Below are 25,916 nucleotides of genomic sequence, written 5' to 3'. Positions count from 1 at the left end.
CAACTGCAGTGCTGAGGTCGCGGTTTCGATCCTCGCGGTCGAACAAAGTGGTATTGGATTGTTCTACTCTGGAATTCGTGCTCGATATGGCGATAGGTAGACTATCACATCATGGAACGGAATACGCACGGCAAAAAACATATGCACTTGGTGCGCCTCTGCCTTTGTATGCTTTCGAAGATAAAAAACGTGAGTGTGTGTATATACAGTACTTAGTATACGCTACTAAGCCAAGGGTGATTGCATCTATAAAAGTAAGCTATATTTTTTAAAATCGATTCTAAAAGGATAAGAATTATCTATAAATCTTGTTCAGCGATAATTTTTAACTCCATGGTCCGATTTCAATGATTATTTTTGAGTTTAATTTTGTAAAGCTTCGATTTAGTCCCATTTTAATTTCATTGTTATAAGACTTTGAACTTCGAAGTTGCAGAGGGGAACTCCTCGATGTCAAATATGATAAGGAAAAATATTTTTTTATTGGATTCAATTAGATTTATTTTATTACTATCAAAAAAGAATAAAATAAAATCATTAAGGCACCGATTCCAAAAGAAATATTTTATATGAATATAACATCAAAAATACGTATTGGAAAGATAATTATATTGCTTGCGTGTGTAAAGTTTAATTATTTTTTGGATTGTAGTGGTTTTTGGAGTCGGATTTTTTTGGTAAATATCTTCGATAATATCAATTTGGCTATCGACACGTTGCTTATCTGTTAAGTAAGTGCAGAGTGAATACGTCCTAAATAGCAGGATAAGATTACCACTATTAACCTAAATATTAGTAAAGAAGTGAGCCAATACTTAAAATTATATCGCGAGCTATTTGCCATTTTTACTTTAATTTTGTAACAGTAGTGAAAGTTTGCCCAAACAACATTGGTATATAATTTAATCTATGCTTTGCATATTTGGAGTTCAAATTGTTTGTGAAAGAAGGTGACTTTTTGTTCATAACAGCTAATCAAATATAGCACGTATTATTATAATAAGTTTTAAAAAATAGACAAAAAATAAAAGAATACACATCTAAATTTTGTTCTCTTATTTAATTTCTAAAAAATCATAAATTAAGTAACATATCTAAATAAAACCACGCTTTTTCCACAGAGCGTGGAGCATATTTCCGTCCCATAATGTGATAGGTGGCGAACTTACCGTTATGACAGACACAATGTAATTCAAGTAACTAACCTTATTATATTATTAGAATATCACTAATTTTGGTGCTCATCCTGGGAATCGAAATACGAACTTCAAGTTTCGAAATTTATAATCACAGCACTATTACACCAGTCAAGTAATAAGTAATTGATTAATTTAAATAATTATATTCGGTATATTTTTTTCTATCGGTATAATATAAACTCTATCCATGAAGTTATTACCTGACTGCATAAAGAAGTAAAACAATTGACCTTATTTATTCGTCATTGTTTTTATACAGGATCATTTTGACATTACGTTACTTAATAAAACCATATACTCGTATTTACTTATGCTAACATTGTGCCAAAAATCACCTATGAATAAAGAATATTTTCACAAAAAATCTCGGTTTTAGTTTTCTGATTTATTGATAATTTTTCTATTTAGAGGAAAAATGGCGTGTGCATCAGTGTATTTCTGGCTGAAAGTGTGATGTTGCCTCTATCTAATGATCTTAGAATAGTAGTAGTTGCATTAGCGCGTGTAAAATGAAAATAAGTTTTTATTGACATTTATTTTGTTCGAGTTACTCATTGTAAAGGGTTATTTTCAAGAAAATAAGTATGTGGTTTCATTTAATAACGCGATGTCAAAATGACCCTGTATATTTTTGTATTATTCTATTTGTTAAAGATCGCCCGAAGTTGAAATATAGTTATAGTAATAGAAAAATAAAACCAGACACTTACAGCTGGAATAACGTGAGACAAAAAAAACAAATCGTACAAAAATATTTATTAAAAAATCTACATAATATTCAATACTAAATTCCTGTGTCTAGATAATATCATAAAGCCAATGAATCAATTATTTAGTAGAATTTATGTATTTCATAAGTTGTTTTTTTTTTCACCTAAACTAATTACTAACAATGGAGATAGACTCACCTAAGAGTACTTTTAAGTTTTACATGTGTCTCATAAAATTAAAGTTAATAAATTATTCACACCAAAAATAAATGGGAGATTTCTCATTTCACTTATTCTATAAGCTTCAGCTAAGTTTATTAACGATCACAAAATAATTATTGAAATACTGGCATTTTAAAGGGACAACCACCGGGTCGTATTCTATTAGTATTCCACCAGTCCCTCAGATGTTCGTATACATTGACGCCTTCCGTCACTTCTTTAGAATTAAGTTTCTCACAAAGCTTGCAATGGAAATCAGTCTCGGGCACTTCTTCGACTTCATGGTAAGAATAGTGATTATGCCATTTGAAGAAATTGTAATATCTTTCTTTATCGTTTATGATTTCCGACATTTGTTTGGCCAGATCCTTAGCGCCTAACTCTTTCGCGTTCAAATATATACCGTCAGGCATAAACCTGTGAAAAAGCAAATTATGTTATCAGTAAAGCATTTGATGAAAATCCACTAACAATAGTCCAATAGCCGGAGTTACCGTTCCTCAGATTAAATGACCGCCTAGGGTGTGAAGTGGGTACCTATGTTAGTAGATTTCAGATATTTATCCGAACACCTTAGCAGTAAATCAGAGGACTACAAATTCTTTAAATCTAAAATATATTTTTCGAAACCTTAATGATAATAAGGTCATGTTTCAAAATTGCTTAGTTAACGCTAATCATCGAACATAATATAAAGCAACTAAATAAATGGTAAACAAAAGTGTGCATTCCGCATTACCTGTTTTATGACTGGTGTATATCACCTAGTTGAACATTGTGAAACAAACCTTAAGTCTTTGTTAATTTATAGGAAATACAGATATTTTTGAATACCACTTTAAATTAATTATAAAGTTATTAGGGGCAAGACGTGTTACTCACCGTGTATAGTTAGCTGTACCAAAAACAACAGGGACAGCATAATGATTAAGCGCAGATAACAATTTCTCCGTAACATAATCTTCAGCAAAAGAGTTTTCAAATGAAAAGTAAAAATAATACTCTCTTTCAATCATCTCCAAGCATTTGGGCATCATGTTTCTCTCACATCTCTTTTTTCCACAATTACCATAAATGTCGACGACCAGTCCATATTGATCGAGTTGTCTTTGAACCTCTCTCACAAATTGATCTCTGCCACTCGGAGCGTTGCAGTTCGACACAATCCACGCAGCAGCTTTATTTTTATTCTTAAGTCTTTCCTTGATTTTATCGTCTATAGGATCCATGTTTTCTATTTTCTCCCAATGCATTATCTGATTAGGACCGATCACTTCTCCTTGTTTGTTTCTTATAATCATGTACCCGTAATATAAGTCAGAATTGAGTTTATAAGTCCAAGTCAAATTGAAATAATTGTCAAACCGGGTACTGCAGAGTGGGTAGTAGTCAGCAGATTCGATGCTCGCAAACACATATATTTGGTGCGGAGACCTTTCAGGTGGTAAGTTTGGATGTGGTTTATCATTAATTTCCGGGACATTAAACAATAAAACATCAAAATTTTTCAAGTTCATTAACTGCTTGTTAGTCGTTATGTAACAATTGGTTACCGGACATTTCTTCTTGATAAAAACTACTTGGCCTTCACCCAAGTACATTAGAGGATCCCTTTGAGGCAGCGTCCAAATTAATACGTACTTCAGTGAGCTATTGTTTAGGCTATTGTTTAATTTAATGTCTTCCATTATCACTATGGCGTTAGAATTGAGCTGTTTGAAATCCATTAAAGCCCGTAATGGTGTTTTAAAATTTCCATAATCTATGTCAGTCCACATTACAAACATAAAAATGATTACAAATACTCCAAGTGAATAAAATATATATTTTTGTGTTATCATTTTGTACTACACGTGTTTAAATTTGTTTTGGTTAAATAAATCACTAGAATATAACCAGCGTGAAATAAAATCTTCTAAAAATAATCACATATAACAACGACATATTGGAACTTTTAACACGTGTGTTAGGATTATGCATATTTTTCTTTTTTCTTTCTTAAATAGGAGCATTTTACCTGTAATTAGTAAAAATAATAGACGATAGTGTCAAGGCTATAAGTACATAGAAATGTTGATATTAATCTATTATCAGTAAAATGTCTTAGTAGAGTTTACTAAGCCTCATTTAGATGGAGCAATTATGGCCAGCAATAAGCATACGCCATTATTGCTGGCTAGAATTGTCAGGAGATTATGGCATCACACTATTCTGAGGTGATAACTAAAAATGATGTCATTCAAGAACAACATGACGATTTTTCTAGTCCACTAATACTGTTAATTATATGGTGACATTTTTCTGGAACATGGGACTTCCCTTTTTTTTACACCTGGTAAAGATATCTATAGAAATATATATTTTTTTCGTATTTCATAATAGTTTTTAATATTATAATATTCTCCCAATGTTTCGAAGACTGCCGTCTTCATAGTCACAGGATACTGTCAGCCTTGAAGGCTGCAAAGTCTTCGAAACTTCGGGAGAAATTATAATACAAAAAACTTATAAAAGCCGAAAAAATATTTTATTACAATGTGTAACATTGGCGAAAATAAAGGATATCTACCTATCGTATACGATCAAAAACATTATTGTTTACTATAGGTGTTCAAGGTTGACGAGTATTTCCTTTCAATGCACGTGAGAGTTGCCTCAGCATGTGGCATGTTCAGACGGGGAAACATTTTGGGGCCCTTTCAAGAATCGCCCGAACGAGGCAAATAAATTGCACTATCTAAATCAGACTTCAGTTTATTTGAATTTATGAGCTTTTTATACGTTATAAATTTAAAAATAAATATATTTTCCTATAATCTCTCCTATAAGTCGCTATACTCAAAGGCTTTATACTATTTCGGCAAATTATTAATTAATAATTATACTGAGATAATATTATAATTTTATAATATCCTCATTTTTCATTTACAAGTACTGGAACTTTACCATAAAATATTTGTGTCCACATACACTCTCAAACTTTACACTTACCGTTGTAAACGCACAAAAAACTTTATATTTGAACTGTAATGCTTTGTAAGCTCACTTTAAAACATGTTTCTCTTATTTTATTTTCTTTTTTCATGGCCTACGTATATATTTAGTTCATTGCGAACTGATTACAAATACGTGATTAATGTAACGAAGTTCAGCCTGTACTATGACAGGATCGATAATGATAAACCTTATCGCGAACACCTGTTGTAATACGAACACATTATTATGGCTCACACCTAAATATTTGGAAATATATAATATCTTTAATTGTCGTGTGTTATCCGTTGCCTCGTTGGTCTAGTTGCGGATGCGATTATCTAATCAGATAATTTTTTTTCGGGGTTTTTAATCACGCGATTTATTTGATTTGATTCTTGAGGATATTAATGTCCGACGATCCGACCATGCTTAGACCAAGCCAAATCGTTTCTGATGCATGCATGAAAAATGTGTTGTGGCAAGTCGAATTAACGCGACCATATTGCTATGTCTGTTACAAATCCAATCCGAGACTAAATAAAAATTACCTTCATAAGCATGTAGCTGCCTATATCAGATAATGATAACCGGATAGAATGTATAGTTTTGTTAAAATAGAAGATTACTTTTACATTGCGTTACCCAATGAAGTCATATTCGCCTTTAACTCTGCTTTAATTGTGCCAAAAATCATCCATGAATACTGAAGGCTGTATGACGGCTTTAAATAACAAAATTACCAAAGGAATCTGGCGACTTCCGTAATGTGCCAAAGAAAGCTACTTCGAGGTTTTGATTGGTATACCAGTGTAGGATATGTACGCCAATGAATCATCTTAGAGGTCGCCCGATGACTACTGTCTCTCCGGCCGGCTTAACACGGGGTTTTAAGACGGTTGAACCCACTATAAACGTCTACACACGTGATGCTGAGCAGCAGTGGTAATAGCACTTTTTCCGCTAAAAGAAGAGTACAAATTAGTCCTATAAAACCCGGAGAGAGCACACACGTCATATAGTTTATTAACACCATAATATACAAACTACAATACTCGATAATTAGTCTTGTTAAATTACAATTCATCAACGCTATTCAAATATATTTGTATTAGCAATAACAAGAAAATATGTACGCGATGAATGTCGATCGTCCTTATTTTGAGATTCGTTTAAAAAAGGCGTTTTTTTACAAAATAGTCACATACAAATATAGATGTTTAAAACGTCAGAATTTTAGAAGAATATCAACGTCATATGTCAGTTCTCTTACTGTGTTAATATGAGCAATTGATTCGTAAATAAAAATTAATAAAACTTAACATACTATGCGCCGTGTTTTTGTTTACAAGCGGTATTACTCACAATATTTTAAAAATGTGAAGAGGATTGTGTGGTATGTCCTTGACTATTTTAGAACAACGTAGAGCAGGATGCTATCAGCTATTAAACATTAAGCAGAAATAATAATATATAGGATGTAATGCAGCCAAAGATAATAGCTTGGAAGAATATTTACCTTCGTACGTAATCAAAATTTATTATAATCATCGTGCGTATCAATTATCATGTCACATTCAATATTGTTCGTTCCATAAAGCGGGAGATCAACCTAACAGGATTTAATTAGTAATATCGCCGCATACATTTGGAGTGAGGCCTATCGTTATCATGCCGTGAAAAAATTAAAATATTTTGCCTGTAATTTTACTTATTATTTAACCTTACCAGTTTCGGCTTTAGTAGGTGACGGGAGTGTAAATTACTAGAATTAGTAAGGGGTCACAAGCTCTAGAATAACGTCACATTCACTTTGACTTAAAAACAACAATCAGTCATAGAAATATGATATCTTTTGGTAGACAATTACCGTTGTAATCTGAACGAAAGAGCTGGCTAAAACAGAGTGCTGAAACTTTTTCTTCTAGGCAATCAGGGTTCCTAACACTGGTTCTGATTGTATCCTTGAGTTTCTTATACAGACATGTATGTAAGTTTTTCGGCTTCTCCGGCAAGGCCCTATCTAATTGAGAACAATAAGCCTGTTCCTTAAAAAAAACTATTTACATAGAGTTTAGACTTTTACAAAAATATATCATTTATTTAATTAAGGTGGTAGCATAAACAAGTATTGGCAAGTAAAGAATTTAAATTCACGTCTAGTTGGTGATTAGTTCTCGCAGTTGAAGAAAAACGTAAAAATAATTAATAATCATGGATATTTCGGCCTTTAAAATTTAATATGACGAAATTTTAAAGGCAGAAATATCCATGATTATTAATTATTTTTACGTTTTTCTTTCAACTGCGAGAACTAATCACTAACTAGACGTGAATTTAAATTCTTTACTTGCCAATACTTGTTTAGTTACCCAGATTAAAGCCGAAACAAAATGTATGAAAATGGACCTTGAGCTACCACCTTAAAGCTATTTCAATAATATCATAATTCATAATAAAAAAAATTAACCAAAAACGAGAAATTGTTTTAGTATTATGATATCTCATAATATCGTCTCATAGCATTTTAAATAAATTTCATTTCTAATTTAGGTACATATACTACACATTTTAGAAGAACCAATGTGCACGAACGTCGCTCTGGTGGATAGACTAGAATGCTATATGGACGAGCTGGTCGGCAACTTCGAAGATTTCGTCAAGAAATCACTTGTTATAATCACAATCGCCGTAGGCGGAGTGATTGCTGTCCTGATATACGCACTGAAAGTTATAAATGACAGACAACTGGAGTCAAGTAAGCATATTTTTTTTTCTAATTTCAAACTCTGCACAGTCGTCTTTAATAACTTCACCAATGTTGGACAATCGTAAGTCTTTCGATGATCGAAATTGTATTTTAACTACTCCGTGTACGATGAATATAACATAAAGATCAAGTTCACTATGAAGATGGTGAAGAAATATAACGACCAAATTATTATACTAGATACTAGTCAGCAACTCTAAACAAACATGATTTTAGAAGCAAGATTTATAACCACGACCACTCCGTCAGGAGTGTACGACTGAGGAGAAGTGAGCTAGTATGATATCTTGAGAGTTGAGACTATTCAAATTCACAATTGAGAGTTGAGACTATTCAAATTCTATTGTGTTATAACTCTTTTTTTCGCGTCATAAAACTCGTTTTCGCTGACCACCATTGAGCGGATGGGTAGGATGGTTGTGTTGGTTTCACTTTTACGATCCAATGTCGACTATCGAGAGTATATCATCTTCGGAGCGAGCATTAGACTGGTGAATGGACTATTGTAAATAGAGTTAGGGGCTAACCGTACACCAGCATACCCACCAAAACCCGTCCCATATATTTTTAATCATCTGAACAAATATTTAAGAATTTACTTTACTTGTGTTTCATTCAGTTCCGTCAAGATATTCGACACAATTTCATGCAACTAAAAGTACAAGCAAAACCGGCAAGTGCAGCAAAAATTGCAAGAGTATTGTACTGCAAACATCTAAAAGCATTCCAAAGAGTGATAAATTTGCTAATACAGAACGTATATCACGAGATCCCAGTAATGACGAGACAATATTGAGCTCTATTGCACTGTCGACATGTAGCAAGGTGAGTGCAAACCATTTTAAAGCAAAATTGGAAGCAATTAAAAAACGTTCCAATTAAAATAATAAAAGATTTCAAAGTTTTAGTACCTATATTATTGAATTTATCATTTCCAATAATCTGATTATTTTAATAACCTTTTATCGAAAAATCTGATTATTTTACGCATTAACCGCGATTCAATAAACGATTTCAGTCGCTTTTTTGATCTATCTCAAAAATGGCTCCATCAGAACAAAGTTTCTTTTGAGATGCTTACAAATAAGTTATTTTCATTGGTTCTTTCTCGGAATCGGTTTGAATACTGAGGTTGAGATAGTTTATTGAAAACTCCGCCCTGTGGAATGGGAGCGTTTGGAGAATTCCACCACGGTGTACCCGTGCCTGTCGTAAGAAGCGACTAATAGGGGCCACGATAGGGGTCATCGGCGGGCAGCAGGGGGCTGTCCGCCCTAGTGCATTTCTGTGCATCTTTTTGCACATTTTTCGTTTGACCCCTGGGATGGACGGCAGCGTGTAGTTGGCCTCATGCTGCCGTAGACGCCGAGGGCGTCCTTCGGTGCGCGGGGGCTTCTGAGCCCCCCTCCCCCTCCCATAGGAGACGGGCCGCAAGGCGGCACCGCGCAGGGGCGGCTGCGGACGAAGACTTAGACACTTCCGTCAGAGGAAGCCCGCAGCCGTCCCTAATGCGCCGAAGAGGGCCACCGCGGAGTTTTAGCTGGTAGGCCGTGCGTAGGTTAGTTGTACATAGGGTTAGGGACTCGGCCTGGCGGTCGCCCGAAGGTCGTCATCAAATCCGGGCGGCTCAACGCCAGGCCGTAAGGCACGGCTACCCCAGCATAACCGCTCAGTCGCCCCCCACGAAGGCTGGGCGGTAGTAATAAGGGACTTTCTACGCGAATCAAAAAAAAAATGTCTATTGAAAACTGCTGTAAATTGTATATAATTCTTAATACTTACATACAACACAGCGCCTAAATAGAAGCACTGGCGTCTGTTTTCTAGAAGTCTGAAATTTACCGAATATATACTAAAAATAAAACACTAAAAGGAACTTCTAGAAATTCGCCTTTTAAGAATTTAAATTGACTACTTATATGAATTTCAACTCAGTATTGGCAATATTCTGGCGTTCAAATTTAAGCCTTAAATAAATATTACAACACTACTTCATAAAGATAATTTTAACACACTCATATTGATTAATGATTACTTAATACGAACTACTTTTATAAGACATTGGTAGTAAATTCGAATTTATATCTGAATTTATTGGTTTGTACTATATATTAGGGTAAAATGGGACTGTCATACGCTATGTATAAATATCCCTAAAATAAAAAAAAAGTAATTTGATAGTAAACGTAATTATTATTACAAATTGTCCTGCAAGCTTAATGCAACACTTAAAATATACAGTCAAGAGCATTTGGCATATTTTAATATACGTTTTACCATAAGGACCATTTTAACAATATAATATATAAGTTTTAAAATCAGTCTGCAGCTCCCTTACTGATAAGCCAAAAAACATCCTTTCTTTACAAGGATTAGGGTAGATATAAAAATTTAGGCGCAACTTTACGGAGGTTATTTTGATGACGGGATATCACAATTCGCCCCTTTGAAATCTGCCCTTGGGTGCTACAAGACACTATAAGGACACCGCAGGGGTAAATAAGACCCCATTCACTGTAACTAATACTAATGCATAGATTCGAAAGGTAATGAGATTTTTATTTTTCAGAGTTGCCCTTCAAGTTCTAGATCATTGGTGCGAAAAGCCTCTCCTGCTAGGCAAGTTTATTTGTTTATCTAAACATATTATAAATGAAAATTCCCAAGAGCTGTCTGTCTGTATGTGATCGATTTTCTCAAAATTTACTGAACGAATTTTTATGAAATTTGGTATGGAGATAGATTTAGACCCTGTGAAGGTTATAGGGTACTTCCTGTCCCGGGAAAATATATAGCGGGTCTTTATCCAGGAAAACTCCTTCACGCGGGAGAAGTCGCGAGCAAAAGCTACTTAATGAATAAGACAAAATGCTTCGATGTTTTAAAAGCATTAAGGTTGTTTTTTCAGTCATCAGATAAAAGTATTCGTAGAATAAGTACATATATATGTCCCACTGTATGGTACGGGCCTTTTCTACTACTGAGAGGAATTAGGCCTTAGTCCACACCGCTGGCCCAGTGCGAATTGGTAGACTTCACACACCCTTCAGTTGTCATTAGGAATTTTCGACAAATTCCTAAAGAGAATTTCTCAGGTATGCAGGTTTCCTCACGATATTTTCCTTCACCGTTAAAGCAAGCGATAATTCACAAAGAATACACACATATTTTTTTTTAAAAGTCAGAGGTGTGTGTCCTTGCGTTTTGAACCTGCGGACATTCGTCTCGGGAGTCCGTTCCACAACCAACTAGGCTATCGCCGCTTTGAGAATAAATATAACACAACCAAATTAAAATTCGCAGTTGCATGTCCAAAACGGTTGATAATTTGACTTATCTAAATCACTCTGGTTACAATTTAATTAATGGATACTTTCATCTGGTAATTGAAAAATAGCCCTTAGTTGAATAAATAACTCATAAATACTTTATTTATACTTTCTATATTTTAAATTAATTGCAGACTGACGATTCCTAGCTTACCTACAAATTATACCAACCGTAAGTACCTATTAAATTATTTGTTTTGTCCATCGATATGTCGTAGAGCTGGTCAACATTTTTCTCTACAGCATGAAAGTGATAGCTTGACTGGAGAACTTCCTCTGAAAACCGACCTTAAGTACCAATTTTGCTGTTAGTTTTATAGAGAGTGGAATTAACGTTTCGCAACAAACCATTTTTCACCCCTCCACCCTTAAATATGGACGCAACCAGACTAGTTTTTCTAGCAGTATACTTACGTATTTATTAGTATAGTTTATCTAGTTACCTATTTGTGTTATAAGAGTTTTAAAAAAAAATATTTAATAAAATTTACAAATAGATGGCACCAAATTTATCGAATATATTAAATTCTCGTGTTGCATACAGTAATAATCTTGAAACGTCTCCGAAACGGCTTGACCGATTCTTATGATTTTTTTTTTTGTATATAATTATTAGATCTGAGAATCTGACGTAAACCATATTATAAACAGCTAAAAAATAAGTCATATTTTTTTTTTTGTACCAAATATTTTAGTTTAATTTTTTTATGATTTGGCAGTAAAAAATATATACAACCCTAAATTTTAAACCTGCTACAACAAACCCCTATCTTTTTATCGCGATTTTAATATTTATATATTTTTAAGTAGGTACAAAAATATTTTCTAGAAATCATCTTTATGGCAAAATAACTTTTGCCGCGTCAGCTAGTATTATATGATATTGTAACCGGGTCCAAACTTTTTTGGAACAGTGCGTCCTGATCATATCAAAAACGTGCGTCACCATTGATACCTAATGTGGATACATGAATAGTATATATAACTATAAATGTACTGTCGCGATACAATTCACTCCAAACTCCCGAAGAAAAGATCGAACATTGAGCTAAGCAACAAGGAAGTGTGACGTCATACTTGCGTGCAAGTTCAAAATACCTGTATTAAAGTTGCAGCTTGCATGTGTTAACGTTCCTATTACACACGTAATTTGTATGCAAAGTTTACTTATATTCAAAAGCGTATTTGATTTACATTTCCTGTAAGATTTATGGGGAAATTTATAATTAATAATTCGATTTTATAATAGATTGTTACAATTTCAACCAGCGCTACGAGATTTGACAGCATAATCTTTGATGTTAGCCGGTTCTTAATGGGTAAAATTGAAATCAAAAAAGCTCTAAGATAAAAAAAAAGAATGTCAAGTGAATTCATTTTGAATATTCAAATAAATATCAATATTTTATTGTGTAGTCAACTACAAGTATGGGTGTTGATTTGAATGAATGTTCGCTATAATCCACGTGACGAGCAGTGCCCCACTCTTGCATTTATTTACGTCAACCCGCGTGCGTTCAGGGCCGCCTTGTGAATGCGTCTAGCTCGCTGTTCGGTTGTTACTTGTTACGGACACAGGATCGATGAATCGTGTTCATGGCGTACATTCACCCGCTCCCACGCCCCTCCCTTCCACCACCCCGCACCCCTTCAGTCATCCGCAGTCGAACATTCGCGAAGCGGCCATCTGACGATAAAGATGTGTTTATTTTTCAACCATTAATTGTAGTAACTGCAGTTCGAAATGCTATGGGATCCAAATAATGTTTTAAAATTTATTGATTTATATCACAACCGTGTAATCCTGTGGGACCCAAAGCATAAACATCGCTATAACAGAAAATTAAAACATGATGCCTGGGTAGAAATATCTAAAGTAATGAATTGTCCTATTGCTGACTTGAAAAAAAAGCTTGAGAGTCTACAGGCTCAATTGAGGCGGGAGAAGTCGCAAATGAGGAAGTCCGCTGTTCAAGGTGACTATATAATTTTGATTATTAAACCTAATATCTAGTTATATACGTCATTATTATTGCACTAAATATTTTTCACTGTCGTTAGAACGATTCATTAATATGCAATGTTTTAAATGCTGTAATGTATGCTGTGCTATATGTTGTACTTATATTGCAGATGAAGACTACATTTCATCGTGGTACGCGTATGATCATCTGAAGTTTCTCCTGAATAGAAATGACAGCTCTCGGATGAAAGCGGTAAGTGACTACGAAAAGGCTCCTTCCTGATTTGTGAATGCTCGATGTAGGCTCGGCATGCCCGGTATACGTGGCACCGAAACCTACTGACAGCCTAAATTTCAATGAGTGCTTCCCGATTAAGTTAAGTCTTTCTGTTAACGGCCAATCTTGCAAACATTTTTTTATTATTAAAGTAAGAAATTATCGATAAGAATAGAATATGATTTTGATTACTCTATGGTTGTTAAAATGTTAATGTAATTTTAAAACACAATGTTTACAACTTGAAGGGAAAGATACATGACATTACTTGCTTTGTTTGCTTATAAGCATGCTAGTATCGATCAATTGTTCGCAAATGGTGAATGTTCCACTTCGCGCTAAACATATAAATATGTCGCACTGGGGAGACGAAAAAACATATTTTTTTTGCTCTATGGTAATTTAAAATAAAAGCTATACATTCCAGAATATACATTATAGCTGTCGTGTGCAATATGCCTAAATTACAAAATACATTTTCCTTGTTTTAAAAGGAACCCTTATAGGATCACTTTGATGTCCGTCAGTCAAAACCATTTTTCTCAGAAACGTGTAGCGTTACTTTTCAAGTAGAAATGTATGTCAAATTAGGTGTTGCTCGCAGCTCCCGACTAAAAAGCTTTTCCCGCTACTAAGGTCCCTAAAACACTGCATAGATTCATAGCGCCACCTGTGCGACAATAGCGCCATCTATTTAAAAATCAAATTTGAAAATATCCATTATTACCTAATTTACCGGGGCGTCAAGCAGCACATATTGTGTTAATTCAGGACATAGTGTACGCATGTGCCAAATTTCATTGAAATCCGTTGACTCGTAGTTTAGTAATAGTTTTAGGTTGCACACTCACGCCTTCGTCCAGAAAAGGAGAGGCAGAGGCGTAATTAGTTAATTTAAATACAACTTAAAACTATGATTTCTTATGTTTCCACGAATGTTAGACATTAAAATAAAACTATTTACGGATTTTATCGCGGTTATTCATGTTATTATTTTCTCCCGACGTTTCGAAGACTGAAGTCTTCATGGTCACAGGGCTGAACCGTGATAAAATCCATAAATAGTTATCTATCAACAGTTTAAATCTGATTCGATGTAACAAAAGCGCAGTGTGCTCGGCTTAAGGAACGATGCCGAATCGCCTTTGCTTACGCATTTATCGGAAATAAATCATGTGGAACCGCTTATGACGTCACGAATCAATTTTATTTTTGAGTGGTAAACATTATATCTTGGTTTGTATGTGTGTCAATAATAACTACAGCGAATTAACTGCAGATGCATTCCGAAACTCGATAAAACAAAGCTGTCCCTCGGCGCTCATATACATACCGAGCTAATCGGGAAGCGCTCATTGTAATATAGGCTGTCAGACTCCCTATCGATACCGCACCAACAAGCAAGTGCCTTACATTGCTGGCAGTATGGGTTCCAAGCAATATACTGTCAAATAAAGTAACAATAAGAATTTTCTTCTATTTAATAGTTATCTCTCCAATGAAGACTCCATTAGAGCAACAATATAAGATGAATTATAAGCCACATCTTTGTTTTTAAAGTTCATTGATTGTATTCCAGAAAAGGCTACAGGATAATGAAAACTCAACTACATCGATCGAACAATCTGAAGATGAACAATTTGATAATGCAGAATATGAAATTGAAGAACCTGTCAAAATAGAATTCCAACCCATAGATGATCCAACTGAAAACTTAGAATATGAACACACGAGTATGGAACAAAATGCCTCTATTCCTCAAAATAAGTTTGTACAACCAATTTTTAAACAACCGTCAACTAAGAGGAGGAGGGTAAATGACTCAGATAGTCATATAATTAATAAGGCTTTCGAAATGCATTCACCAGCCATAGCTACAGTGAGTGGAGCTGCAACCAAAGATTTCGCTTCTACGACTCCAAATGACAGTGAAGCGTATGCAAATTTCATAGCCAGCAAGTTTTGCACATATTCACTTCGTACGAAGAATGCATTGCAGTATCAAATAAGTAATTTACTTTATAAAGCTGATAACGGTTACTTTGAGCACTATCAGCCGTCATTTGAATGTTCTTCACGGCGAAGTACTAAACCTGTACAATCTACGTCTGAAACGCCAAGTCAAACCGAACCAATAAGTAAAAGGACATCACCTTCCATAATTAATGAAAACAAAAATAAAATTGACTCATCTGGTGCGTTGCTACCAAATGAAGAACAAGAGACCCAAGATTGAATCCTTACGCATAAAATTTCACAATTTTGTTGATTGTTTAATAAAAAACACTTTTATCAAGCCTTTTATTGAGTCCAAAATTGCCTCATACGATTCTGGAACTATTTTAATGATGTATTCATTACTTTGATGCTTAAATAATAAAATGGCGAAAGTTTGTGTTTGGAGTTGGAATGTTTACTAGAAATAATAGGCGAAACATTTGAATTGATTTGGGTAAAATACAGCACATAAAACACGTGCCTTGGATTGCATACAGGAAACGTTTAATAAACTAAAAGTACACAAAAGGAATCTTGTACTTGGATTTGTTAAAAAGAACACAAACCTCTATCGGCGATTAGAAATTTTAAATTTGTTCAGCGATGTATGTGACAGACTTTTTGGTCTACTGCGATATGGGCCTGGACCCTAATGCAGAGGCCGCCGTGAACTAATGGAATAATTAAATTGCTATCATAAATAAATTAAAACTTATAAATAAATAAATGAAATACATAAATTTGGCAGTAAATAATACGAGTTCATGTTCACACTTTACATAAATCCATGGTGATGTTATGGAATTCGGTTTGATGCAGTGTCACAAGTCTGACCCCAGAAAAGACATAACTTTAACATAGTTTCTTGTGTTTTTAACTGTATTAAAGGCGTTACGGCTTATATCCAATTCCCGGCCTTTTAACCCTGCTTAAGGTTAATCTCTTTACTAGCTTATAATTCCTGATCACTTTTTAATCGCTAAAACACTATTGTTTTGTTGTTGCTTCACCGTTTGCGCTTGGCTTCAGCCTAGCCAAGAAGTCTGAGGTTAGCTATACCCAAAGCAGCTTAGGTACAGCTACTGCGATATTAATTTTATTCTTGTGTTTATAAACCAGGCCGTCTCTCTCCAGCACGAGTCTGCCCAAAATTAGTGACAACAAAAAAGTCTTGCTGCTCGTTGTGTTGTGCTGATGACGACAGGCGATAATGTACCCTATTGATTAAAGAAACAGTGTATATAACTTTTGCTTCTGGTGAATACTGTTGTGATAAAAGAAGCAGGCGCATAGAATGTTTAGAGATTGTGACGTTTTCGTTTAGGTTTGAATTAAAATTTTGTATGTGGTATTGTCATGTCGGAAATAAATAATTTTTATATGTTTTTTGTGGTTTTCTTTTAAGTCGAATCCTGAATTTACTTAATTGAAAGCCAGAATTCGTCATCTTTATTCTACTTATACCACATCCATATGACATAACATGAGTAATGACGTCACAAAATTGACCCATCTATAAAAAGGAACCAAGCGACTGTGCGACTATCGAAGTACAACCTCTTGAAATGTGCGGGACAGCAATTATGCTGAAACAATGTAACGCCTAATTGCCAGCAAAACATGTGATTTGCCAGGATTTCGCTCATTCCAGTCTGAGTTATTCGGCAGAAAAGGAGGTCCGATTACGTCAGTAATGATGCCTATCTATACATTACTAAATTGCGTTACGAAAGTTCGAGATGTCACTAATCTCGAATTTGCATTCGTCCGGCCTCAAAGCTTGAGTCGAACGTTTTGGACATACGGATCTCAAAGAGATGAATAGTCAGAGGTAGCCGTGGGCCTGTTGCTTTTCCGGCAATGTGTTCTGACCACACAGCCTTAAATTTGTGTCCGTGGGACACATTAAAATTTTGGTTTACAATACTTCACCCGTAGCTCCCTACAGAACGAATGTAAGTACCTACTACCTACATGAAAATTTTAAGAATTATTAATGCAGCCAACAAACTATAAGAAATTTCTCTCGTAAAATGAAGGAATACAAGACAATTGGATCACAAAATGCACACCTGTATTAGGTATAGAGGCTAACAACTCGATAACAATTAGTAAAAAATGCAGAAAATTTTATTAAAAATGTATTTTATAGAATAATTATATACCCAAACCCCTTTATTACGGTGCTTACAAAACATTGTTTGTGCCAAAGCAGTACTCAAATATTTATATATTTTTTAATTTCCACAAGATCAATGGTGATTTTACATACGCCATTAGAAAACTGAATAAATAGAGTAAGTAGTATTTAACGTATTTTTTTACATTAACATATTGAGAATATTTAAAAAATAAATAACTTGTTTGTCGAGAAATTTGTTAAGTAAAATACGAAATTGATCGATCTCAGGGTATAATTAAATTAAATTTCAAATGTAAACATTTTTTTGATTGTTTACAAGCGTAGAATGTTCAATTATAAATAACAAAAATCCCAAGTAGGTTTTTGGTATTACATTTTACTTTATCTTAAATTCAATAAATCTTAAATTACTTGATATTTATTGAGTTCCGAATAAAGCTTCATGAGATAAAATCGTTTGCTTTACACCCAATCTACATACTATTAACGGCAATTCGTTCTATTTCCAATCACGCTGTATAGTGATTTGTATTTGTGTTGATACGCACACGTAAAACTATAGGTCTGTGCTCAGGTCTGTGCAGTGATAGTATATTACCAAAGAGAATTATAATTGATATGGAAATACTATATTACCTTCATAACCTTAGATTATCTATAGTACGTAAACTTGGCATTCGTTGTCAGAATGTCTTCAAATATTGAACATTTCTTTGAATAATAATAAAATAAATAATCACGACAAATTCCAATTGGAAAATAAATTAAAATAATGATTTAGATTCAAATAAATATGGCTAAGCGAAATGTATACCCAGGTAACTAAGTATATAGTTCATTTATGTTTGAATATTTTGGTTATTTCACTAAAAAGTAGATCCCAAAATTTATAATACCTTTAATTTATCTTAAACTTATGCTCGCAAACAAAAAATACTGCATTGTTTGAAGGATTCTACAATCACCACACAGGGAAATCGTTTCAAAATTCACATACAAAAAACTCCAAATGGCTAACCAACATGATCATTCGATGTTTCTGGGCGGTACATGCGATTATGTACCAAAATTACTTAGCCATAGCCACTATATTCGCGGTAGTGGCGCTGAGCTTCATCATACCAGACATATCGAAAAGGATACATGCCACCACCGAGTTGGGAGATATGAAGAAAGTTTTGGACTTGATGTCGGTATGGGCTTTGTTTCAAGATTTAATTGTAGGAAAGGTTTATTTTTTGAATATTTACAAAACGCACCATCATGCTTTCGCTACCAAGGCATACATGTCTGACTTTTCAAAGATAACATAATATTCTTTGTCTATCATGACTCGCTTTAACGCTGGAGGAAGACTTGTAAAGAAACTTACAAAATCTTAGAATTCTTCAGAAGAGCAACCCCATAGCACCAAAGTTGCCAGGGTAATAATAATAGAACTCTTTATTGCATAACCAGTAGAACATACAGATAAACATAGAAGAAAACTGATACAATATATGGTTTTACAATGGGCAGTCTTATCGATAAAGGCGATTTCAATTCAAGTAGTTGAACTTTAAAACGTTAGATATTATGTTACAGACGGAAGTAAGGCTTGCAGAAGTTGCGTGTTTGACGGATGTAAATGACATATGTAATCTGCACAGCACCATGCAAGACGACGGCACGGAAACCGTTAGTAAAGCCGCTAATACGTTAAATTATTTTATTGACTTTTTAAAGAACATTTAGATAAGTGTTAATCTCTACCCGCAATTAACATGTAAGCGTTGCACAATGCACATGCGTTGTCAACTTGTTGCAAAGAAACACCCTGCTACAATTAAGTTGAATCGACAACGTCTGCGCGATGTCTTATAATAATAGAAAATTCATTGATTCCAGATCCTCATGGTAGAATACATGAAAAAGCACACACACACACACACACACACACACACACAAATTCAGAACCTCCCCTTTATGACTATTATAAAGCAAAATGCATGCTACCATTAATATAAAACAACCATGACTTTTCGAAAACTAGCTCTTATTTTCTCGATTTTAGGAGGTAACGTTGATAAGAGTTTGGAAATTCATTATTCAAATTCATTGGTCAAGTTTGAAATTAAAGAAACTGTTCTTGTTGAAATATTTTTCGAATCATGTAACTATGTAACATTAGCAGCAACCAAAAGATCGCGAGCAACTAATTGCATTGCTCTTAAATTAGGTAGTTCGTCCGTGAGTAACAAAAGAATAGCTTTTTGTACAAAATGACTACATCTAATGTAGTCTATTTTAATAAATTAAACTAATTAATACAATTTTGAAAAGAACTTAATATCTGCTGATCTTAATGAGTCCAAATAATTGGTATTGCTATAGAATTTTGAATATGCTTGCCCAACATCAGATAATTATAATTTTGTTTGTTTTCATCAGGGATAATTTAATATTTTATTTTACCAGTCAAAAGTCTTCTGCGACCTGTCGCTTCAAACCAACGAGAAAGCGCGTTCAACTCGATCAGAACCCGTACAAGTGGAGAATAAAGTTGGTTTCTTTCGCAGAATCCTGTTCCCTGTCAGAAATACTTCACGTAAAGTACGTACACATTTTGTTAAATTAACAGTTGAATAGTATCTACTTTTACGTGCCTAAATTCTGTGAAGAAGTTCCACCAACTAGTAAATAAACTAACAATAATAGTTACTAGCTTTTGCACGAACAAAAGCTAGTAACTATTAGCCACGAGGCTTCGCCGGCGTTAAGGAGTTAAGGTGATAAAAGTCCCGCTATGTATTTTCCCGGGAAGGAAAGTAGCTTTTGTCCTACCCAGGGTCTCAAAGTAGCTCTATACCAAATTTAATCGAAAGCCGTTGGATAGTTTTGATTTTATCGCTTTCAGGCAAGCAGATAGACTCGGTGGAAATCATTTTTTTAAATGTTTTATAACTTTTTAAGAGAAACAATTCCGTCATACATTATTGTTGATTAACTTTAACCGTTTACACATCACACGCAACGGAAGCTCGCAACAGGAATTAATCCCGTTTCTACAAAAATTTTCATTGATGCTCCCGTACTTTTGGTCATAGCATGATGTTATATAGCCTTTACCCTTCCTAGAAATATGATATCTAACAACATAATATTTTTTCTACTTTAAAAACGAATTTATGCGACGTAATATTTTTATGTTTGTTTCAGGAAATAACCATTATGTCTTACGTTTACACGGATTCGTTTGATGATCAACGTAAAGTTAAGAACAATACAAAAATATCTGAATTGTGAAGGCGAGGAATTTATTCATGTACTTACATAAATAAAAGTGAAATGACTCATAGAGTGTGTAATTAATTATCGCATAATTGTTAACATACCTGAATCATAATTATAGCAATGATTAGAAAACTAAATGAATGAAGATTAAGAAATAATAATAGAGCTAGAATATTAAATTGTATTATGTACATTGAAGCCGTGGTAAAATGGTTTTTAAATTGAACAGTAAAATCATGGAATTGGATTTTGTTCGTTTTATATTTTTTTTTCTCCATTGCCTTGAAATTGACTAAGAAGCCATTCATAGTTTTCGAGGTATATTGTTTTTACTCATTGACGTTCCTACTCAACATTATAATATAGAATTTATTGTACAATATAAATCCTTTTTGTGTGACTCACGAATCTTTCAAATGAGTAATGACAAAACACTATGGACAATGACAGAAATCAAGCAATTCCTCGAAAACCCAAACGCCACAACAAACTGTTCGAAGGAAAATATCATAAATACGAGATTGAAATGACCTAATTTCAGGAAAATGTAATAAAAACAGCTGCTAACCCAACCATCATGCCTCGCCGAAGTTCTCTAAAAACTTTGTTAATTGAAAGCATGTTATTTGTGAGCTTGTTCGCTTTAGTAGCACATCTCAGTATACATTTCTGGGAAAGGTATGTTATACAAACGGAACTTTCTCACATGAAGTACAGCTTACATTCTATGAAAGTAAGTTATTTTAATTCCTTCTTTTATCTGATATTGTTTTTTATTAGTCGAATTCATTTATCCTTTGCATTCATTGCATCCAATGATATTTGCTTTAGCAATATACGCGGTAGTTAGTGTTTCTTCTTTGGTTCATGGACCAACTATTTGAATCCCGTGATGGATAACACCTCATGTAGATGTTTGCATATACCGTAAAAACTAAACCGAATCATATTTACAATACACAAACTCTCGGATATTATTAATTATTGACAAGGACAGGAAGAAAAAGATTCAGGTGTTTGTTATCCCAAAACTATTATTACAGGAAACTATCAACAACATCGGGAATGCATACGACGTACTTCATAAAGATCTTAAAGGGCTTATAAGTGCTGCAGAAAACGCCATTTCAATGGATACATCTAGAAAACCCGAACAGGGATACAAAGATAAATACACATTAGATCGACGAACACTTCATAATATGAGGGTACAAGCAATGGTAAAAGCTAAAAATGAAAGAGTAGGTAAATCACACACAAAATTCAAAGAATTGACATACAAGAACGCTAAGCCGATTGCCATAAATGCTACTACTATAACGAAATATCCTCCAAAATCAACGGGGATTGGTTCTAATTTGACCGCTGAATGTTGTGAGGATTCCTGTGGGCGGAACGTGCATAAATGTTACGAAGTTTACAATTATTGTAGAGATCCTCGTGCTATTCTTCAACATTAATTCTTAAATAATTGTCCTAAGATTCCGAATACATCTTTAAAACTGTATTTTTATTGTTTCGATTTTCATTTCATTAATATTTTTTCATAAATACCTTCGATTAAATACATCTACAAATATTTTTTTCCACGCACATATAAAAACTCTCTATTCACGCAATTCGAATGGAGATATAACTAAATCTTCGCGCGTCACCATGTACCTACAATTATATAGTAGACAACCCTAATAAATTCATTAATGTTTAGTGAAATAATACACAAGAATGAATGTCTTATTTATAATATTAAAAAACACCAAAACAGTTGTTCCTTTGCATTCGATATCTTGCTAGTCATTCTTGATTTGCAATTGGTTTGAGGCCATTTCTTATTTGCCTAGCGGTAAAATTACAAGCATTGTCATCAAGTCGATTGTTAGATGATATTTCGACTGTAGGCAAAGTGAATATCTTCGCGTTCCATCCAAGATCCTTGTTTTCCACTGTATTAGCAATTGCTTCCAAAATGTCTATTTGCCCTTCGATCTTCGGTAATTCTTGAGAAAATTTAAATATCTTCTTCTCCAAATCGTAATAGCTGTCCTTCATCATTGATAGATTTTTCTGTAATGAAAAATAGCGAATTATTGGAGATATCATAAATATTTTAACAATTTAGTTATACCAGTAAGATGCGGGTTTGGATAATATAGCACACAAGCTTCTCTTAAAGGTTAAAGGTCTCAAATATCCCGGTCAGGTCAAGGTCAATCCAACCGTGTCGATTCCGGGCTACCGTACGGGGCACCGAGAATTCATACAAAATGCATGTAACCCCATTATTTGGTGTACAAGGACTTAACCTTGACCCTATACGGATGTAGTTAACAAAAATTCTGCAGGGAAATGTTTAGCCGTATTCAATATTGCTTCATCGTGTATTTTGTACTGTACAAATACTGCTCTACATTACATTAATATTATAATCAAGTAAAAAGCTCATGTTGTTACATGAAAATACTTTTTTATAATTCTAAAAACAATTCAAAAGAACTTATGAACCAATAAATGAATTAGACGCGGACTGACCCACTCAAATACACATCAGTAATTACTAAGAGTAGGCCTATTTGCAACCCAACTTGTTAATCGTAGAGTATCCTAAATGGGATAATATATATAAATACAATCATTTATATTTACGTTTATGTCATATAATGTATTGCCTTTGGGTTAAGACATGGGTAAATAGGCACAGTATATCAGTAAATTATTAGCTAATGGAACCATTCACTAATAGAAAATCGAGGGCTCTATGGTCGTTTATATATAGAGATTTAGTTGGTAGGATGTTTTAGACCGGTGAATCTGGCAGAAATTCATAAATGAATTTCCATACGGTAAAAATGCTTCTATATTATATTTAGCGAGCGAAAATTTTAATTAATGTGATCAAAGATTTACCTCCACTTTCTTTTATTCTTACTACATTTAGTCTATTCACTAGGACCAGTCAATCGATCTAAATACAGTAAATCAGTCTATAATATAATACCATATCTAGCACATACCGTCCTACATCCCCTCGCTAAATATTGCATTCTAAATCTAGAAAAAGATTTTTTACATCATAATCTCTATAAAATAGCGAATTACCGAGATATCGTCAATATTCCTTGTTATATTAGTGAGATCGCATTTAGTAGTGCATGTTTTGCAATGATACTCCAACATCAAGTATATCAGTGCTAACAAGCTGCTCATTATCATAAAACTGTACAAGCCACTTAGAAGTGACCATGGTTTCGAGTGCTGGAGTGGGTGGCTTGGTACTCCAGAGCGAGAGTGGTTGCGTCTCCTATTCCTTCGTCTGTGGTCCATTTTCGTTTCAAATCAAACCACTCCCGCCTTTTTATGTTTTAATTACACTTTTGGATTTTTAATCAAGTTTCATTTTGTGTTTCTGTGACAAATTTTGTCCTGTCAGTTCTGCTTGTTAGAAAAATTTGGTTGGCGTTTGACTGCCAGTAAGGATTATTCTTTGCATAATTCTCTTTTGATTTAATACCTACCTATTCGCTCAATATTTTTTAAATATCATTGCTTGCTAAGAAAATATTAATTGTAAATTATGATTATAATATCCAATAGATGAATATTATTATAATTCGTTTATGGTTGAATACTTCGTTTAGATAATAGATTCTTCATAAAAGAGAGACGCTGCTCTACCTTTTTTTTTAATCGTAAATTTTTCAATATTGTAAGTATTTACTACAATTTATAATTATTATTATTGTTTAACCGAAATCAAAGCTTTAGAAACATTTTCGTTCAATGCTATTTAATACTAGACTCAAATGTATGTAGAGTATGGTAATAGGGAAAACAATGAAATCAATCCAACCGATAAGTGAGTTAGTTTGTCCTATAAAATTGGCACTAGCAGCTATTTAAACTATTTGAAATCCACCTTAATATGATTAGTAACTACCTATTACTTATCTAAGTTCTATAGTGATAAAAGTTTGAATAATTACATTTCTGTATAACGACATCTATATCTTGCTGCAAGAACTAGTACTTCGTTATAAAATTTTAATTTCGTGCAACCTTCTTTTACTGTGAAAGCCTTCTGACATGATTTACAATGTGTCTGATAGATGACGCTACTGTACCGTTTTGTACGTTTTCTTTTATTAAATTATTCATTTCCAAACACTGTTTTTAAAATTATCTAAATTCTTCCCATGTTTTTGTCAGGTAATTAAATTGTTTAATCTGTGCAATATTCCAACGTATTTATTTAGTCATTATTCATAACAAAATGATTTTCTGCTAAGTTCATTTTCCTACTCCCATAATATTTCCAAATAAGTCCTGCAAGTATTATACTTAGTCATTACTTGCTAACTAGTTAGTAGTTAGGAGTATCTTGTTCTCGGAAGTAGCTTAAAAGTTACATGTTCCATGTATAGTTGTGTTATACAAACCGCTCTCGAACGAAGTTCCAATCTACCTTCGGAACACTCGGATCACTCCATGAGTTGCCGCCATCGAGACGGTAAAGCGAGAAAAAAGCTGTTGCCAACCCATTCTCTCTCATTGTATTCCATACTTGGTTTTCGTTTTACGTTTCGAACGCGTAGTGATGATTATTTTATCGATAAAAATGTTATTCATAGTATATTATATTGTCTTTAAGGATATAATTTAATTAATGTGGTATGCATTTATATGTTAATTTGCCGTAGTAGGTACAAAAAATATAAAGTCAATGTTCGCTCCGTCGTGTTTATCTTCTTATCTTATTTGAACTTTGGTTAACTGAGATGTGCTTCTGTTTACTTCTTAAATTTTATATATAATTCATTTGTTAAATCTGTAGATAATGTGATACATATTATTATAATTGAATTAAGATACCTACACTTTATATGTAACTAGTGCAAAATTAGAAGTTTGGCTTAGTACATAATTAAACATGCTCACAAAGTTATTCTAATTTTATGACTTTCCGACATACAATTCTTCGCTTGATTAGGTATCAATACAAACACTGTCATAAAACTACTTATTCGAAATTATCTTCTACCACCTTGCACCTTGCATCTTGAAC

At 33.8% G+C, this 25,916-nt stretch overlaps 6 protein-coding genes across 7 annotated transcripts; 4 read left to right on the top strand and 2 right to left on the bottom strand.

Annotated features, from left to right (window-relative positions):
• Positions 1-1,938: 1,938 nt before the first annotated feature.
• On the bottom strand, positions 1,939-5,360 carry LOC115443622 (alpha-(1,3)-fucosyltransferase C). Its single transcript, XM_030169091.2, has 3 exons — positions 5,123-5,360; positions 3,014-4,148; positions 1,939-2,548 (listed from the first exon to the last, which is right to left on the bottom strand). Exons 2-3 carry the CDS (start codon positions 3,970-3,972, stop codon positions 2,245-2,247), a joined length of 1,263 nt encoding a protein of 420 aa, XP_030024951.2. The 5' UTR covers positions 3,973-4,148; positions 5,123-5,360; the 3' UTR covers positions 1,939-2,244.
• A 981-nt stretch (positions 5,361-6,341) lies between these two features.
• Positions 6,342-16,826, top strand: LOC115443626. The gene is made up of 6 exons (XM_037437711.1): positions 6,342-6,500; positions 7,658-7,862; positions 8,494-8,699; positions 10,444-10,493; positions 11,338-11,375; positions 16,561-16,826. The coding sequence occupies exons 2-6, from the start codon at positions 7,688-7,690 to the stop codon at positions 16,650-16,652; spliced, it is 561 nt and encodes a 186-aa protein (XP_037293608.1). The 5' UTR covers positions 6,342-6,500; positions 7,658-7,687; the 3' UTR covers positions 16,653-16,826.
• On the top strand, positions 12,865-15,735 carry LOC119189060. The gene is made up of 3 exons (XM_037437710.1): positions 12,865-13,179; positions 13,337-13,419; positions 15,023-15,735. Exons 1-3 carry the CDS (start codon positions 12,948-12,950, stop codon positions 15,677-15,679), a joined length of 972 nt encoding a protein of 323 aa, XP_037293607.1. The 5' UTR covers positions 12,865-12,947; the 3' UTR covers positions 15,680-15,735.
• A 1,410-nt stretch (positions 16,827-18,236) lies between the features above and the next one.
• Positions 18,237-20,921, top strand: LOC115443618. Of its 2 annotated transcripts, none has more exons than XM_037437955.1 (5): positions 18,237-18,402; positions 18,557-18,777; positions 19,169-19,261; positions 20,042-20,176; positions 20,783-20,921. In XM_037437955.1, the coding sequence occupies exons 1-5, from the start codon at positions 18,378-18,380 to the stop codon at positions 20,867-20,869; spliced, it is 561 nt and encodes a 186-aa protein (XP_037293852.1). In that variant the 5' UTR covers positions 18,237-18,377; the 3' UTR covers positions 20,870-20,921. The 2 variants fall into 2 exon arrangements, with proteins under 2 accessions (XP_037293852.1, XP_037293850.1); XM_037437953.1 differs by having other exon boundaries at positions 18,536-18,777.
• Positions 20,922-21,292: 371 nt separating this feature from the next.
• On the top strand, positions 21,293-22,364 carry LOC115443611. Its single transcript, XM_030169078.2, has 2 exons — positions 21,293-21,590; positions 21,901-22,364. The coding sequence occupies exons 1-2, from the start codon at positions 21,435-21,437 to the stop codon at positions 22,315-22,317; spliced, it is 573 nt and encodes a 190-aa protein (XP_030024938.1). The 5' UTR covers positions 21,293-21,434; the 3' UTR covers positions 22,318-22,364.
• A 219-nt stretch (positions 22,365-22,583) lies between these two features.
• Positions 22,584-24,315, bottom strand: LOC115443612. Its single transcript, XM_030169079.2, has 2 exons — positions 23,954-24,315; positions 22,584-22,921 (listed from the first exon to the last, which is right to left on the bottom strand). The coding sequence occupies exons 1-2, from the start codon at positions 24,176-24,178 to the stop codon at positions 22,652-22,654; spliced, it is 495 nt and encodes a 164-aa protein (XP_030024939.1). The 5' UTR covers positions 24,179-24,315; the 3' UTR covers positions 22,584-22,651.
• Between the last annotated feature and the right edge of the window lie 1,601 nt (positions 24,316-25,916).

The sequence above is a fragment of the Manduca sexta genome, chromosome 12, assembly GCF_014839805.1.
Source record: "Manduca sexta isolate Smith_Timp_Sample1 chromosome 12, JHU_Msex_v1.0, whole genome shotgun sequence".
In the NCBI taxonomy this organism is placed as follows: Eukaryota; Metazoa; Arthropoda; class Insecta; order Lepidoptera; family Sphingidae; genus Manduca; species Manduca sexta.
Note: the sequence above shows the minus strand (reverse complement) of the source record. Positions and strands in the feature narration are given on the sequence as shown.

Coding starts and splice junctions, on each gene's coding strand:
- LOC115443622 (XM_030169091.2), bottom strand. CDS start 3,972: ATGATAACACAAAAATATATATTTTATTCACTTGGAGTATTTGTAATC. Junction 2,549..3,013: donor GGTACAGCTAACTATACACG/GTGAGTAACACG, acceptor GCTTTTTCACAG/GTTTATGCCTGACGGTATAT.
- LOC115443626 (XM_037437711.1), top strand. CDS start 7,688: ATGTGCACGAACGTCGCTCTGGTGGATAGACTAGAATGCTATATGGAC. Junction 7,863..8,493: donor TGACAGACAACTGGAGTCAA/GTAAGCATATTT, acceptor TGTTTCATTCAG/TTCCGTCAAGATATTCGACA. Junction 11,376..16,560: donor ACCTACAAATTATACCAACC/GTAAGTACCTAT, acceptor TTTATAAACCAG/GCCGTCTCTCTCCAGCACGA.
- LOC119189060 (XM_037437710.1), top strand. CDS start 12,948: ATGCTATGGGATCCAAATAATGTTTTAAAATTTATTGATTTATATCAC. Junction 13,180..13,336: donor GAGGAAGTCCGCTGTTCAAG/GTGACTATATAA, acceptor CTTATATTGCAG/ATGAAGACTACATTTCATCG. Junction 13,420..15,022: donor ACAGCTCTCGGATGAAAGCG/GTAAGTGACTAC, acceptor ATTGTATTCCAG/AAAAGGCTACAGGATAATGA.
- LOC115443618 (XM_037437953.1), top strand. CDS start 18,378: ATGGCTAAGCGAAATGTATACCCAG. Junction 18,403..18,535: donor TAAGCGAAATGTATACCCAG/GTAACTAAGTAT, acceptor CATTGTTTGAAG/GATTCTACAATCACCACACA. Junction 20,177..20,782: donor TCAGAAATACTTCACGTAAA/GTACGTACACAT, acceptor TGTTTGTTTCAG/GAAATAACCATTATGTCTTA.
- LOC115443611 (XM_030169078.2), top strand. CDS start 21,435: ATGCCTCGCCGAAGTTCTCTAAAAACTTTGTTAATTGAAAGCATGTTA. Junction 21,591..21,900: donor ACAGCTTACATTCTATGAAA/GTAAGTTATTTT, acceptor CTATTATTACAG/GAAACTATCAACAACATCGG.
- LOC115443612 (XM_030169079.2), bottom strand. CDS start 24,178: ATGGACCACAGACGAAGGAATAGGAGACGCAACCACTCTCGCTCTGGA. Junction 22,922..23,953: donor GGAATATTGACGATATCTCG/GTAATTCGCTAT, acceptor TTTTCATTACAG/AAAAATCTATCAATGATGAA.